Source organism: Oratosquilla oratoria, chromosome 21, assembly GCF_046742065.1.
Source record: "Oratosquilla oratoria isolate Oo_2021 chromosome 21, ASM4674206v1, whole genome shotgun sequence".
NCBI lineage: Eukaryota > Metazoa > Arthropoda > Malacostraca > Stomatopoda > Squillidae > Oratosquilla > Oratosquilla oratoria.
In genome coordinates this window covers 34,915,834-34,933,750 of record NC_134797.1, presented here as the reverse complement: position 1 = coordinate 34,933,750, position 17,917 = coordinate 34,915,834, and the positions used below count along the sequence as shown (strand labels likewise).

At 45.6% G+C, this 17,917-nt stretch overlaps 1 protein-coding gene across 7 annotated transcripts in view; it reads right to left on the bottom strand.

Moving 5' to 3' along the window:
* The window catches only part of LOC143036851 (uncharacterized), a 38,424-nt gene that overhangs the window by 3,133 nt on the left and 17,374 nt on the right, over window positions 1–17,917 (bottom strand). For all 7 annotated transcript variants that reach the window (XM_076204701.1, XM_076204707.1, XM_076204704.1 and 4 more), the window contains exon 2: window positions 17,418–17,556. In XM_076204701.1, the coding sequence (XP_076060816.1) occupies window positions 17,418–17,551 (134 nt within the window). In that variant the 5' untranslated portion in view covers window positions 17,552–17,556. The remainder of the gene's footprint in view (window positions 1–17,417; window positions 17,557–17,917) is intronic.

Sequence of the window (17,917 nt, the reverse complement as noted above, 5' to 3'; positions counted from 1 at the left end):
AATTAAGTATGGTTCCCATGTATGAAGCATTCAGTTTAAACCCTCCAGCACTGCCACAGGAACAAAATGAAGGATATAAACAAGGCTGATTATAAAGAAAGGCAACGAATAGTATCCAACCTAGTGGACACCATAGAAATTAGAAGAGATAGGGCACGGCAGGTGTTCACATGTATAAAAAAAAAAAGTGAATACAGATGACAGAGAACCTTGTGCAAGTAGTCTAATCTAAACCCATAAACGAAATCAACCCCTGTACTCCCAGGACTTACACATGTATATCATGGTGCCAGGCAGTAGGCCTGTCTACATGGTACACGCAGATGTCCTGTACTGTGGGCAGTGTTTATAAGTTTGATATAACTCACTAGGGCAGTCAGAAGCTTTGCCCACTAACCATATACCCACTGTCTCCATACCCAATTGTGAGAGGGTAGTGCATAGGCAGTGTCTTACCAGTCCTCAGGGAAGACATGCATTACTGTGTTTTCCCCTCTCTGCCTAAGCTGTTGGCATCGTGTGCTGGTTTTTTTTTTTTACCGACTGCCGATACATTTGTCGACTAGGCCACCATGGCTGAACTTAATAGCCAGAGTTCTGATGAACCATATGAACCAAGTCATTCAGATGGCAGCAAAACATCTGCTTGTGAGAAGGTTATTGGATGATATTGAAGCAGCAGAAGAGAAGAGACAACGTCTTGTGGCAGACATTTTATCAGACATGGGGCTTGACACTATTCCAGTGTGGGGCCACATGGGGAGAGGGTGGGGTTGACAATTTCTTATGCTTAGTGCAACTGGATGCAACACAGCTAAAGCTAAATTCAATCAGTGGAGAGGTAGAATGCAAAATCCTTACAAGCAAAGCTCATTTCTTAGATATCGCTCCTTAGTAACCACACAGTGAACCGAACAATTCTAAACTAATAACGAGTACTGGAGAGAGAAAAAAATACTGAACAGCTAATTTTTTTTCTTGTTACATAATTTGACTAAACTAGCAACAACTTTATCGAGGATGAAAATGACAATGTAAAATAATTAAAATACAAGCAGAGGTAATATCATAACAGGAGCCTATGTATTCAATTTCTAATTTGGTACTTCTATTTATGAAACCTATAACTACATGAACACTTCTCTAATATACATGCCAGCCCACTGTACAAAAATTCAAAAAATTTTATGTACATATTTCAAGAAGCGAGATTTGCAGTGTTGCAAACCCCATACAAATCTCTTCCAGCACGTCTGATAACCTCTCAATTATCACAGCGCCTATGTATGCATCATGAACCATGAGTGGGATAAACTAGGATGATAGCATTGACTCCCTGATTATATCTATTTTCTAGATGTAGCTGAGTGACCCCCACATTTTGTGAACAGGTTTGATCACGTTTTCTGTGACATTATATTCATTCAGGGTGAAAGAATGAGTATAACAGCAGTAAATTTATATTTTGTAATGCATGTAATGTGACAAATCATCATCCATCAGGCAACCTGACACGTGCACGAATATTTGACTCATTGAAGAGGTTAAGACATGTTCAAAATTGTGAACATGCATATATAAAAAAGCCCCTTCCCCCTATTATAAGGAATGGCCGACTCAACCACCCTTTAACCATTCTACACCCATGTAAAAACACATTTGCTGTCCCTTCCATCTTGGCTCAAAGTGGATGGGTCAAGTCAGTTGCCTAAGATGTGCAACTCCACAGCAAGTCCTAATTGTTATAGTTGCATAACCATCCTTCTCTCCTCATCTACACACGAATTTATAGAGAAGAAATCCCTTTGGGTCACATCAATTCCTCACCTATTCACAACCACTCCAGATTACATTTTTCTACTGTCCTCTCCATTCCCTGTTCAACAGCTACTTCTTGCATCGAAAGCCATTTTCACCAAATCCATCCATACTGGTCTTCCAAGTGTACTCCACCTCCTTCCACACACCCTCTGCTCATCTTTCATAAGTCATTGTTTTTACTTGCCAAACCAATATTCTTTGATCAACCCATCTACATCCCTGCACTATCTTACATTGTTTTACATTCCCACAATGCCCACAATGCTTCTTTCCATACACTTCACTTCTGCTTCCTTTCTGCCTCCTCCTGATTCCAAGTCTCCCTTCCATTTTGTGCTATGGGCACAGTAACCCCTTTGTATAGTCTTTGGACATATCCCTCAATACCCATTTCTCATTCACTTGCTCCCCTTACTCTATAATTTACCACCTCCCACTACTCCTCCATTCCCTGCTGCATGTGTCCCTTACTGCTTAAAGCTCTTCACTTTCTCCAGCTTTCAAGCACCAAATACTGCTCTCCTCACCCTTCCTCATCACTTTTTTCTTTTCCACTCCAGCCTTGCAACCATTGGATTATATTCGTCCACCTTCACCCAGATCGAACAAATCAACAAATAGCACCAGTAAATCATGTACCTCACCCAACTGGCACTTTCTAAGATATTCTTCATTCCCCAACTGCATCAGTCACCCACCTCTACTAGCATGCTTATTCTGAGCCTTTTATCACCCTCTCCCCCAATAAAGGGAGTCTTCGACCTCTTCAATACAAGTCTTTCGAGGGCAGCATCAGCTGTCTGATGCACAACGATGCATCACAATATTTGCATTATAAAATATAAAGTTACAGCCGTATTACTAATTCCCTTAATACAAAAACTACAGAAAATATGATAGACAGTTCACGGAATATGGGGGTCACTCGGCTACAACTACGAAATAAATAATCAAGATGTCAATGCTGGCACCCTCATATACCCACTCATGCCTTTTTTTTTTCTTCAAGAATAAAAGATACAACTTCAAGTAGTATTCTACTCTCAAACCAATGACAACCTCCAGTTGACTTTCCCAAATTTAAATCTGTACATAGCATCAAACTGGAAGGAAATGGCATTCCTTTTCATGAGTAGGAATTAACAATCCATTCACACTCCACAGCCCTTTTTCAACCAGTCGTTTCATGTACACTATTCCGTAACTATTTTCTCTTAAAATATGCCAACCCAAACATGCTACCAATTTACACACCAAAAGACACCACCCTTTTTGTCAGAAGCTGGCAAAATCAAGGGTCCTATTTAAAAACCATCTTATTCTCTCCCATTATACATCCTCAAAAAATGAAAGGTAATTACTATCCCATGTCACAATGCTTAGGCCTGTGGCATCTTCACACCAGTGCCTGACAGCTGAAACTGGTTTACCCCCTCTACTTCATTACACTGATCCTCCCTCCCTACATCCAATAGAGAATTCAGAGCCGAGAAGAAATCCCTTCAACCATACAACTCCCTCATCCATATACAACTCCACTTATCTTTTGCCACAACCTTCCTTGCTAACATTCTTCTTGCATCCAATGCCCCCTTCACCCAACCAATTAACTTCACACTGTCTTCCTCTCATGTTCTCACAATCTGCCTTCCACTTTCTGCCAGTCTTCATTCATTCTTTCATATGCCCAAACCATTTCAGTATTCCTACATCAACCCTATATGCTAGCTTTCTACCCTTGCTCTCCGCCTCACCTCCACATTTTTCACTATCCCTGCCTGAATCCCCCTTCCACTATAACTAAGAATCTACTCAATATAGTGCTGTGGGCATCACCACGCCTTCAGTCTTCTCTTTGCATTCTTCCCCAGATATATTTCTCATGACTATTAACTACCCTTGCAATTCACCTTACAATTCACTCCCTGCTACAATTACAAGCTAATATTCATGACCTTTCATATGCACATCCAAGAACCAATATTCAACATTAACAAATACAACTTCTGGCACACACATTTGAGAGAAAAATTAAAACCAGTGGGAAACCCTTTAGCCCCTTAGAAACTAACAAATATCACATTGCTCTGGGTGCAACAGAACCAGGATACCTTCCAGTCATGAACAATTTCTCTAATGTCCAACATCCTCCCCTCCATTTGAAGGTGCAATTCCAAATAACTGGCCCCCCATCCCCATCATCACATTGACTGGTTCTTCCCTTCTTCCAATTCTTCATCCAGCAGCATGCCAATGGCAAAGAAACCAGACCTAGTATGTTTACATGAAAGTCTCTTCCCTGGGACATTACTCACTCCAAACATCCTTGAATAAAGATAACTCACCCCTTCCCCAACCCCTCACCCAGAAAAAAAGATGGGGAGAAATTCGGCTGCATAAAAACATAATTCACACAATCCATGCAGCATCATCCATACACAACAATTCTCCACTCACCCCTATCTTCAGTCTTCTCACTTCCTTCCTCAACAGACATTCACCTGTTTCCCAATGCCCTTTTTACCCCCATCCATCTAATCCTTGGTCACCTCCTTAAGTTCACCTACTTTTACTAATCTTTCTTCACTAATTCTTTCCAGATGTCCAAACCATCCCAATACTCCATCAACCCTAACTCCCTTTCCACCCCTGCTCTCCTCCTCACCTCCTTGCTTCTCACTATCCAGCACAGTAACCCTTACTATACTTCAAGCATTTCATCTGTAACCCATTTAAACTTCCTCTTACATTTCACGTTTCTGCTCCATAGTATGACATTAAGAAGGAAATAGGCAAGAATTGGTTTACTAATAGGGTGGTCGATGAATGGAATAAACTTGGTAACCATGTAGTAAGCGCTGAAACTATCAGTTGTTTTAAGAAACAATCAGACAACTTTATGGATGGGGATGACAGGTGGTGATGGATACAGAGCTGCCTAGTGTAGGCCTTATGGTCTCTTGCAGTCTCCTTTATTCTTATGTTCTTATGTTTGTGCTCCTTACAATGCTGTTGGCACAATCGCTCCTCCATACCATCTGTTATCATCCATTCCCAAATGTCTCTCACTAAGCTTTTCAATCCCCTAAAGTATTTACTTGATTCTCTCAATCTACATTCTACCTCCACCACCACTCCACCCTATCCTGTCACATACGCCCCCAAGCATCTTAGGTATCCACTTCCCCTTCTCTCTCCATTAACACTACCTTCCCATTCCCTGACATCCTCTCCTCTTGTATATCTCATCACCTCACTTTTACTCACGTTTATCAACTTTTCTTTCGAACACCTTCCCAAACTCCATCACTAATTTCCTTATTTCCTCCTCTAATCTTGCTACAAAGTGTTGTCAAACAGCTGGCTTATCTCCCATTTTTCTCCATTTTCTTTATCATCTCAAATTGCCCATTACCTTACATTTACCTCACCACCCCATCCATGTATAAATTGAACAGCCATGGCGACATGGCACATCCCTAATGACCCACCCTTACCTCAAAACACTCCATTTCTAACTCTAACAAAGGCCCTATTAATGTCTTAACTCTCGACAGCTTTTCTCCTGCAAAACCTCCCAGTGCCTTTCTGACTACCCTGTCATAAGCCTTTTCCAAGCATTTCTCCTATCCCAAACCTGCAAAACCTCCCAGTGCCTTTCTGACTACCCTGTCATAAGCCTTTTCCAAATACAAAGGCCTAAAAAACATCTTCACCATTTCCTAAAACTTTTCTGCAACTTTTACAGCATCACATAACCAGCACCACCCAACATATATGAAAATCATGCCATAATCACAATACCATTTCCAAGCTAACCACTAAACTGTCTCCAGACATCTACCTAATATGGAAACAACTCCCACAATGAAGAACCACACCAGCTTAACAATAGCCCCTCCAGCTTTAAGACAATACTAACAAAACAGGAATGGCCATGGAATTTTTTTTTTGAGATTCAACCACCAGACCTGAACATCTCATCCTACACTGCCTCACTTTACATTTCCAAGGTAACATTCCTTCCTTGCGTGACTTGTATGCCAATTCAGAGGCTATTGCCATTTTCCTGGGACATGGAGGTCCTCTGGAATAATAAGATCCTTGGGCGACAGACCAAGTAAATGGATGAAGATGACAAGAGAAAGTTAAAGAAAAATCCTAAAATGGATGCAATTTTAAGAGAGGGAATAAGTATTTGTGATTGAAGTCAACAGTTCCATACATGAAAAACCTTGTACCAAGTTGTGGGCATAGGTTAAAATTGAGAGGACATGAAAAAAAGTTGTACCTCCACACAAGGTGGAAGGAACAAAAGTGATTTGGTGAGATGACTTATGATGGAGGAAGGGTCTTGCTGGTACACTGGCAGAAACCACTTCCTCCAAGACAGGTACCAAATAATAGAAGCATCAAGAAATAATTAATCCCCAATCTAACCAATTTTGTAGGACAGAATAAAGGACCACTGGGCATCACCGGTGAGAACACTACAAGATTGATACAACTTCATGCACAGGTTACCTCCCATAATAAAACCTTACAAGTGGTTTAAGCTAGCATTCAAATGCTTGTGATCAAGGAATACAGCATAAACAGCATGATGCAAAAAAGCTATATGGAATATTAAATCTTAAGTTGAACAGAAACTACACGACTAATTGTGCAGTGGAAACCAAACTGCTCTATTATTATGACTGCCCGACTCCACCTCTTCATCCGTAAAGACAGAAGCACTGGTTATCCGCAACGAAATACTCCAACAATCTCAAAAGCTTTCCCCAACCTGTTCACATCCTAAAACTAAACTACTTCCACCTTTTCCCTCTCAATAACAAAATTTCTTTACATCTCCACACCATGCTCTGAATATTTTCCTAAGACCATGCTGCTCCTTTCCATAATTCAATTCAGATGTCCTTACAACCCTTGTGTAATTTTTAAATTGCTAGCACAGATACATTCCTACATTTCTGCAGGTTCATCAGCCCTACATTTTGTATTCCATTTAATCACACTTCTTTATTTATCTTCCATATTCCATTTCATCATGTTTTTTTTAACTCTTATCTTCATTACTCTAAAATGACTGACCAGTTTTAAAAAATTCAAAATCCTCTCCCACTCTTTTCTTACATCTCATTCCTAGTTTGATTATACATTTTCTTTACAACTTCTTGCCAATTCTCCCATTTGTTGACCTTAGCATTCAATTAATTTCTGGTCGTTTCCCTTTATTCCTCTAAATAAATTCTTACTCCTTTCCATATTTATGTCCTCACTATGTTGCCTGTTACCTAAAGGCTGCACGTCTTCTGAATGAGGCACCAGGGGCAACGGATTTACTGATGATTGTACCCTCTCACCCTCACACCAGACACCATATGAATAATTACAAATGTCATTCTCCAACACCTGGTACCTCAGGCCAATTTAACAAAAAAAATACTACAAAATTTGGCTTACATGGCCCATGTTTAAAAACCCAACAACACCCTACCTTCCACTGAGCTGCATCATCAAAGGACAGTCTCCTCACTGGGCACCCCAAGATCTCTTATGAACTTCTAGTTCCTCCATCTTTTCACCCAAGTAAAACTGATCATTTGCAACTACTCCCCTTTTACAGGTTGGTGACGCTGTCTCGTACCGATACAACAAAACCTCCACTAGACCTCAAATGTACACCATTCTCTTCACATTCCCAAGGGGGCTTTGTGTTACATCATATGGTAAGACAATAATCACCTCCAGGCCACCCATCTTTGAAGCCTAATAACACATTACCCTGCATTTCCTCCAATTTTTCATAGAGCCGACAACCAGTAACTTCCCCATCCTACTACAAGACAGTGACAAATTAACTTTAATACATCAGACAATATTCCAACATTCCTTACCAGATCTATGGTAAGGCCTCAATTTATTCCCAGTCCAACTGGCAACAAATTATGAAACTTGTGGATGATCTATACTTTGCAAAAATTTAGCAAGCAACTAGCAGAACCAAAAATAGAAAATATAGAAATCAAAACTGCAGAAAATGCTTATGTACAGCAGTCCACCAACCATGCACAGCACATGCCAATTTGCACACTTTGAATGCAAGGTCCCATAAGTGTTCAGGTGTTCTTGCCAGCACAATAATACTGGTATAACAAAGCATATTATGACTAGTAGTAGTTCCTGCTCACCTTCATACAGGAAGCAGTCACATTAACGATTCCTGAAACTTCCTGAAACTTGCGAACAAGGTCAAAGTTTCTTGTAATGCCCTTAAACCATGTATATACAACTCAACTTGACATGGAACTCGGAAGGTAGTACGCAATTTGATTTAAGAAAATTTTATTGACACCTATCCATGAACTTCTGGATTCCTCAGTCATGTTCAAAATAACTACTATGGCTCTAATTAATTCGCCAAACAGTCCAACAAACTAGTCTGAAAATTGGTTTTATCTGAACACCATCCACAATGATTGGTACACTTGAATGGAAGCTACCCACAAAACAGCTGAGGGAAGCAAGTTCCTCACCAATTTAGATGTACCAATATTCAGATGGACTAATTAAGAAAAAATGCAAATAACTAGTTTACCATAGTGAAAAATAACTCTTTTACAAGTCTACATTCTTTGTTGCTAGACAACATCACTGCAAAATAAAGCATTGAAGAACTCCAAACTATGCAACTAATACTGTTCTGGTCACTGAGTAAATGTTAGTTCCTAGTAAATATTTAGTAACCATGTTGCTACCATACGACTAGTAGCATATCAAAGGAAAGCTAACGCAACCCACCTTAATACATCTTTCACCCCTATCTTATGGAATTCACAAATCACTAGGCAAAATCTACGTGAAAATATAATTTGGATTTGAGATTCGAAAATCTACAAATGAGCTTCGGAATGCTACCACCTGCAACTTGTACAAGAGCAACCTCTGGTTCATTCCTAACTCAACATTTCCACACTTTTCTACATGCAAACTACAGGGCTATCCACAACATAAAAAACCCTTCACAGACACAATGGACTAAACAAGTACACTATAACCCCGGTGATTTACAGGGTACTACATACTGATTATACATTTACACGAGCCTACACATGCATTCACTGTACAACTTTCAAATGTAACTATCATCTTGAACTGACCACCCTCCCTCCTCCAAGTTTTACTTCTCCATTTCTTTGGTGCACCATCAAAAGTTTAATAACTAATAATTGTTGCCTAAAGTTCCAATAACTGGATACAAGCAAACCCACAGTAGCAAGCAATGTTCTACTGACCCATAGAGCAGAGAATGAATGATGACTGTTACATCTGTGTCGGGTCTTTTAGGACAAGGGAAGAAGAATAGAGGATGGGTAAGGAAACACTAACTGGGTCATTACTTCTATGAAAAAGTGGGCAAAAACTAAGCTTACAGTGATTTTGGGCCTTATCTATGGTCAAAGGGTATCAATGGGAAAGGAAAGCTATCATGCGGGAGATTATTTTCTTTCAGTTTTTCGTGAATACCACAACTAGGTACCCACTTTAGTCCCTACACAATCCATGCTTGCATAGATTACATCCACCCTGAAAACTATTTTCACACTAGTTTACATATCCCTTTTCAGTGTCATAAATAATGCAGTCCTGCAAGTCTAAGCACAGTTGTATTTATATTTTTCTTATGTGGAGGGGGTGGGGGCAGTAATGTCCAATAACATTTGTACTGATCTTTCAATTTATCTATCACTGCAACTTTAATGCAATTATCCATGAATCAGTGGTCTTCTCCCAATCCATTTGAACCCAAGTTTATTCAAACTCTATTATTCCTTATTTTGACATTCTCCTGCATTACTTATTTTGTCATACTTCAAATTCCAAATGTCACCCTTAAAAGATAGTGTGGGGAGAGTGAGAAGAATGAGGACAATTAGGAAGAGCACAGGGGAGGACAGTGAGGATAATAATGGAGACCATAAGGAAAATAGGAACACTGAAGAATATAGGATGGAAGGTGGGAGGAGTGACAAGAAGGGCGGTGGACAGGAGGTACCTATGCCAGGGAGGGCATAACTGCAACTGGAATCGTCACCTTTGCCCTATGCACTTGGACAGTTGTGAGCCTGTGGGGAATGCAGGACGTGAACCCACTGCCAAGCGAATGCAAGACCAGCACACTTCCAATTACACCACCAGTCCACACACAAAGGAGAAGGAAGGGCATGATTTGATGGTAGAGAGGATTGGGGAGGGGACAAGAGTTGGTGGTAAGTTAAGGGTGTTGAGGGGAGTGAAAAGAGGCAAGATATGGGAAAGAAGAGGGGAAGATTGGGTGGTAAGGGGTGGGGTGCAAGAATGGGTGGCAATTGGGGGGAGGGCAGCAACATTTGGAGGAAGAGGAAAAAGTAAGGAAGGAGGATGGACAAGTACGGTCAAAGAGAAAAGGAAAACTGAAGGTGGAAGGGAGGAAGGATGGGGGAGGAAGAGAGGAGGGCATGGAGGAAGAGAGGAGGGAATGGAGGAAGGAAAGAAGGAAAAAGGAAGGCAGGACAAAGAGGAAGGCAGGACAAAGAGGAAGGCAGGACAAAGAGGAAGGCAGGACAAAGAGGAAGGAAGGAAGGACAAAGAGGAAGGAAGGAAGGACAAAGAGGAAGGAAGGAAGGACAAAGAGGAAGGAAGGAAGGACAAAGAGGAAGGAAGGAAGGACAAAGAGGAAGGAAGGAAGGACAAAGAGGAAGGAAGGACAAAGAGGAAGGAAGGAAGGACAAAGAGGAAGGAAGGAAGGACAAAGAGGAAGGAAGGAAGGACAAAGAGGAAGGAAGGAAGGACAAAGATGAAGGAAGGAAGGACAAAGATGAAGGAAGGACAAAGATGAAGGAAGGAAGGACAAAGATGAAGGAAGGACAAAGATGAAGGAAGGAAGGACAAAGATGAAGGAAGGACAAAGATGAAGGAAGGACAAAGATGAAGGAAGGAAGGACAAAGATGAAGGAAGGACAAAGATGAAGGAAGGCCAAAAATGAAGGAAGGACAAAGAGGAAGGAAGGACAAAGAAAGGAAGGAAGGAAGGCAGGCAGGACAAAGAAAGGAAGGAAGGAAGGAAAGATGAAGGAAGGAAGGAAAGATGAAGGAAGGAAGGAAGGACAAAATGAAGGAAGGAAGGAAGGACAAAGAGGAAGGAAGGAAGGACAAAGAGGAAGGAAGGAAGGACAAAGAGGAAGGAAGGAAGGACAAAGAGGAAGGAAGGAAGGAAGGACAAAGAGGAAGGAAGGAAGGAAGGACAAAGAGGAAGGAAGGAAGGAAGGACAAAGAGGAAGGAAGGAAGGAAGGACAAAGAGGAAGGAAGGAAGGACAAAGAGGAAGGAAGGAAGGAAGGACAAAGATGAAGGAAGGAAGGACAAAGATGAAGGAAGGAAGGACAAAGATGAAGGAAGGAAGGACAAAGATGAAGGAAGGAAGGACAAAGATGAAGGAAGGACAAAGGAAGGAAGGACAAAGAGGAAGGAAGGAAGGACAAAGAGGAAGGAAGGAAGGCAGGCAGAACAAAGAAAGGAAGGAAGGCAGGCAGAACAAAAGGAAGGAAGGCACGACAAAGAGGAAGGAAGGAAGGAAGGCACGACAAAGAGGAAGGAAGGAAGGCACGACAAAGAGGAAGGAAGGAAGGCACGACAAAGAGGAAGGAAGGCACGACAAAGAGGAAGGAAGGAAGGCACGACAAAGAGGAAGGAAGGAAGGCACGACAAAGAGGAAGGAAGGAAGGAAGGCACGACAAAGAGGAAGGAAGGAAGGAAGGCACGACAAAGAGGAAGGAAGGAAGGAAGGCACGACAAAGAGGAAGGAAGGAAGGCACGACAAAGAGGAAGGAAGGAAGGAAGGCACGACAAAGAGGAAGGAAGGAAGGAAGGCACGACAAAGAGGAAGGAAGGAAGGAAGGCACGACAAAGAGGAAGGAAGGAAGGCAGGCAGGACAAAGAGGAAGGAAGGAAGGCAGGCAGGACAAAGAGGAAGGAAGGAAGGCAGGCTGGACAAAGAGGAAGGAAGGCAGGCAGGACAAAGAAAGGAAGGAAGGCAGGCAGGACAAAGAAAGGAAGGAAGGCAGGCAGGACAAAGAAAGGAAGGAAGGCAGGCAGGACAAAGAAAGGAAGGAAGGCAGGCAGGACAAAGAGGAAGGAAGGAAGGAAGGCACAACAAAGAGGAAGGAAGGAAGGAAGGCACAACAAAGAGGAAGGAAGGAAGGAAGGCACAACAAAGAGGAAGGAAGGAAGGAAGGCACGACAAAGAGGAAGGAAGGCACGACAAAGAGGAAGGAAGGAAGGCACGACAAAGAGGAAGGAAGGAAGGCACGACAAAGAGGAAGGAAGGAAGGCACGACAAAGAGGAAGGAAGGAAGGCACGACAAAGAGGAAGGAAGGAAGGCACGACAAAGAGGAAGGAAGGCACGACAAAGAGGAAGGATGAAAGGCATGACAAAGAGGAAGGATGAAAGGTTGGCCATATAGGAAGATGGAAGAGAAGAGGAAATGTAAAACACAGAGGAAGATGGAAGAGAAGTAAGAGGAAATATAAAACATACAGGAAGATGGAAGAGGAAATGTAAAACATATAGGAAGATGGAAGAGAAGTAAGAGGAAATGTAAAACATATAGGAAGATGGAAGAGAAGTAAGAGGAAATGTAAAACATATAGGAAGATGGAAGAGAAGTAAGAGGAAATGTAAAACAGAGGAAGATGGAAGAGAAGTAAGAGGAAATGTAAAACAGAGGAAGATGGAAGAGAAGTAGAGGAAATGTAAAACAAACCAACAGAAGTGGAGAAAAAGGAAGAAAAATAATAATAATAATAATAATAATAATAATAATAATAAAAGGAGAAAATTGAATAGGAAGACTGGGACTGGGAGAGTGGAAAAATGTACAAGTAAAAAAGTTTAAAGGAAATTAGGACAAAGAAAATGGAAACAAACGAGGGGTATGGGGTAGGAAAAATGAGTACATGGTCAAGCTGGAGGAAGATGACCCACAGGAGAATAAGGATTTTGGACAGGCATTTGTCGGAGCAAGCAAGTGAAGTAAGTGTGGTACGAGGCACAGTAGTTGTAGGTGGTGAAGTAGGAATTGAAATTATGTAGTGCCAGAGGGCAAAGGGAAGGGGAGGGGGGAGGGGGTTTGAGGGAGGTAAGAGGGTGGAGAGAGTGGGGAGAATGGGAGAGAGGAGAGGACAGAGGAGGAGAACAAGGGAGCAACACTGAGACTGGGGGAAGGGGGGAGCATCAATGAAAGTGGGGAGGGGGAGCATCAATGAGAAGTGGGGAGGGGAGGGGGAGCATCAATGAGAAGTGGGGAGGGGAGGGGGAACATCGATGAGAAGTGGGGAGGGGAGGGGGAACATCGATGAGAAGTGGGGAGGGGAGGGGGAACATCGATGAGAAGTGGGGAGGGGAGGGGGAACATCGATGAGAAGTGGGGAGGGGGAGCATCAATGAGAAGAGGGGAGGGGGAGCATCAATGAGAAGAGGGGAGGGGGAGCATCAATGAGAAGAGGGGAGGGGGAGCATCAATGAGAAGAGGGGAGGGGGAGCATCACTGAGAAGTGGGGAGGGGGAGCATCAATGAGAAGAGGGGAGGGGGAGCATCAATGAGAAGAGGGGAGGGGGAGCATCAATGAGAAGAGGGGAGGGGGAGCAACAATGAGAAGAGGGGAGGGGAGGGGAGGGGAGCATCAATGAGAAGTGGGGAGGGGAGGGGGAACATCGATGGGGAGGGGGAACATCGATGAGAAGTGGGGAGGGGAGGGTGAACATCGATGAGAAGGGTGGGGGGAGGGGAGGGTGAACATCGATGAGAAGGGTGGAGGGGAGGGTGAACATCGATGAGAAGGGTGGAGGGGAGGGTGAACATCGATGAGAAGGGTGGAGGGGAGGGTGAACATCGATGAGAAGGGTGGAGGGGAGGGTGAACATCGATGAGAAGGGTGGGGGGAGGGGAGGGTGAACATCAATGAGAAGGGGGGAGGGGAGGGTGAACATCGATGAGAAGGGGGGAGGGGAGGGTGAACATCAATGAGAAGGGGGAGGGGAGGGTGAACATCAATGAGAAGGGGGGAGGGGAGGGTGAACATCAATGAGAAGGGGGGAGGGGAGGGTGAACATCGATGAGAAGGGGGGAGGGGAGGGTGAACATCAATGAGAAGGGGGGAGGGGAGGGTGAACATCAATGAGAAGGGGGGAGGGGAGGGTGAACATCAATGAGAAGGGGGGAGGGGAGGGTGAACATCAATGAGAAGGGGGGAGGGGAGGGTGAACATCAATGAGAAGGGGGGAGGGGAGTGACGGTGAGAAGGGGGGGAGGGGAGTGCCGGTGAGAAGGGGGGGAGGGGAGTGCGGGTGAGAAGGGGGGAGTGCGGGTGAGAAGGGGGGAGTGCGGGTGAGAAGGGGGGAGTGCGGGTGAGAAGGGGGGGAGGTGAGTGCGGGTGAGAAGGGGGGGAGGTGAGTGCGGGTGAGAAGGGGGGAGGTGAGTGCGGGTGAGAAGGGGGGGAGGTGAGTGCGGGTGAGAAGGGGGGGAGGTGAGTGCGGGTGAGAAGGGGGGGAGGGGAGTGCCGGTGAGGAGGGGAGGGGAGTGCCGGTGAGAAGGGGGGGGGTGGGGTGTGCGGGTGAGAAGGGGGGAGGGGAGTGCGGGTGAGAAGGGGGGGAGGGGAGTGCGGGTGAGAAGGGGGGGAGGGGAGTGCGGGTGAGAAGGGGGGGAGGGGAGTGCGGGTGAGAAGGGGGGGAGGGGAGTGCGGGTGAGAAGGGGGGGAGGGGAGTGCGGGGGAGAAGGGGGGGAGGTGAGTGCGGGTGAGAAGGGGGGGAGTGCGGGTGAGAAGGGGGAGGTGAGTGCGGGTGAGAAGGGGGGGAGGTGAGTGCGGGTGAGAAGGGGGGAGGTGAGTGCGGGTGAGAAGGGGGGAGGTGTGGGCGGGTGAGAAGGGGGGGAGGTGTGTGCGGGTGAGAAGGGGGGGTGAGAAGGGGGGAGGGGAGTGCGGGTGAGAAGGGGGGAGGGGAGTGCGGGTGAGAAGGGGGGAGGGGAGTGCGGGTGAGAAGGGGGGAGGGGAGTGCGGGTGAGAAGGGGGGAGGGGAGTGCGGGTGAGAAGGGGGGAGGGGAGTGCGGGTGAGAAGGGGGGGAGTGCGGGTGAGAAGGGGGGAGGGGAGTGCGGGTGAGAAGGGGGGAGTGCGGGTGAGAAGGGGGGAGGGGAGTGCCGGTGAGACGGTGAGAAGGGGAGTGCCGGTGAGAAGGGGAGTGCCGGTGAGAAGGGGAGTGCCGGTGAGAAGGGGGGAGGGGAGTGCCGGTGAGAAGGGGGAGGGGAGTGCCAGTGAGAAGGGGGAGGGGACTGAACCCCTCCCCCTTCTCGTCGCTGATCCCCTCCCCCCTTCTCGTCGCTGAACCCCTCCCCCCTTTTCGTCGCTGATCCCCTCCCCCCTTTTCGTCGCTGATCCCCTCCCCCCCTTTTCGTCGCTGATCCCCTCCCCCCCGTTTCGTCGCGGATCCCCTCCCCCCCTTTTCGTCGCTGATCCCCTCCCCCCCTTTTCGTCGCCGATCCCCTCCCCCCCCTTTTCGTCGCCGATCCCCTCCCCCCTTTTCGTCGCTGATCCCCTCCCTTCCCGCTGTTGCCCCATTTTTGGGGTTCAGTGACGAGAAGGGGGAGGGGTTCAGTGACGAGAAGGGGGAGGGGTTCAGTGACGAGAAGGGGGAGGGGTTCAGTGACGAGAAGGGGGAGGGGCTCAGTGACGAGAAGGGGGAGGGGCTCAGTGACGAGAAGGGGGAGGGGCTCAGTGACGAGAAGGGGGAGGGGCTCAGTGACGAGAAGGGGGAGGGGCTCAGTGACGAGAAGGGGGAGGGGTTCATCGACGAGAAGGGGGAGGGGTTCAGTGACGAGAAGGGGGAGGGGTTCAGTGACGAGAAGGGGGAGGGGTTCAGTGACGAGAAGGGGGAGGGGTTCAGTGACGAGAAGGGGGAGGGGTTCAGTGACGAGAAGGGGGAGGGGCTCAGTGACGAGAAGGGGGAGGGGTTCATCGACAAGAATGGGGGAGGGGTTCATCGACAAGAATGGGAGAGGGGTTCATCGACAAGAATGGGGGAGGGGAACGGAGGAGGCAGAGATGATGATGATGAGAATGGGAGTGAGGATGAGAATGGGAGTGAGGATGAGAATGGGAGTGACGATGAGAACGGGAGTGACGATGAGAACGGGAGTGACGATGAGAACGGGAGTGACGATGAGAATGGGAGTGACGATGAGAATGGGAGTGACGATGAGAATGGGAGTGAGGATGAGAATGGGAGTGAGGATGAGAATGGGAGTGAGGATGAGAATGGGAGTGAGGATGAGAATGGGAGTGAGGATGAGAATGGGAGTGAGGATGAGAATGGGAGTGACGATGAGAATGGGAGTGACGATGAGAATGGGAGTGACGATGAGAATGGGAGTGACGATGAGAATGGGAGTGACGATGAGAATGGGAGTGACGATGAGAATGGGAGTGACGATGAGAATGGGAGTGACGATGAGAATGGGAGTGACGATGAGAATGGGAGTGACGATGAGAATGGGAGTGACGATGAGAATGGGAGTGACGATGAGAATGGGAGTGACGATGAGAATGGGAGTGACGATGAGAATGGGAGTGACGATGAGAATGGAAGTGACGATGAGAATGGAAGTGACGATGAGAATGGAAGTGACGATAACATGGGAGGGTCAACAATGGGGAGTGGAGGGGGAGAACTTGGGATGAGACTGGGACAAAGAAAAGACCTGGGACAATCTGGAACACCAGAATGTGGAGTGAGAGGAGAATGGGAAAAACAAGAATAAGGTGGGGGTTGAGAATGGGGACAGGGCAAGGAAAAGGAAGAGTACAAGCAAGTCAGGTAGATCTGGGACAATGTGCGCAGGGAGGAAATACTCCAAAAAAGAACGGGTGATTACAATATGTGGTAGAAGAAGGGAGAAGGAAGATTGGAGATGTACATATAAAAACAATGTTCACCATGCACCTTACCATTCTGTGTCATGTGCAGTTTTTAAAATACTAAAAACTAACCCCCAAATCTTGAAAATACATAATCCCTACCAGTGCCAAATATCAGTCAAAAGACATTTTTCCTAGCCTTTGAGTCACTACTCTATGCAAATAGGTGTGCACTGAATTTCTTCAGAGCTAATATGGACATAATACCATAAAAAAGTGTCTAGCCGGGTATCCTCACCTACGGATGTTAGCACCCTAGTCAAGTCTCCATGTTCCACCAACTTACGAACAGCGCTTAAAAAAGCAGAATATAACTTTACTTTGCAACACTTGCCTACAGTTGCCTTTTGTTCACCAAACTGAGCCCTTTCAACTGTTCCACACCAGAAATTACAGCCTAAAATACCTTAATGGTAACTATATACACGTGCTCTACAATATCAGACTTCGGCTACCAACTTCACCTAAAAGTCCATTTTGCAGAAACTATACCTTGCAAGTTTACACCCTTTAATTTCTGTACTCTAAACCTTTTGTCCCTCAACCTTTAATCCACCAATTTCAGAAAACAGAAAATATTACAACTTACCCTGGGCCGCCTCGCCCTCTGAATCCTCCTCTTCCTCTGAATCCGCCTCGTCCTCTCATTCCCCCACGCATACCCCCTGATGGTGGATTATCGCTAGCTGGAGGGGCTGATGAATCAGTCGTTTCCATCTTCATTCAGTCTAAAAAAGAAGAAAAGAAATTGTTTAATTAAAAAGAAAAGAAATCATTTAATTTTTTAAGTACAATTCCAAAAGTTAACATTAATTTAGGTTTATGAGAGATATGCTAGCAGGTCTCATTTTGTACACAATTTCCAGTGTGGTCACTAAAAACCAGATTTTTCTGAGCAGATTTTAATTTTGCTCATTAATTTCTCACCACTTGTAGCTGAATTCACTCGTACTTTGTAGTGCTGCTCCCACATACCTACTTCACGACTTTCATCCTCCCCAGGTACCCATCAGACAATCCATCTCCACCCTTCCTTCCTCCATTCCCTACTACAGTACTACCTCTCAATAACGGACTAAAAGGGGGGTA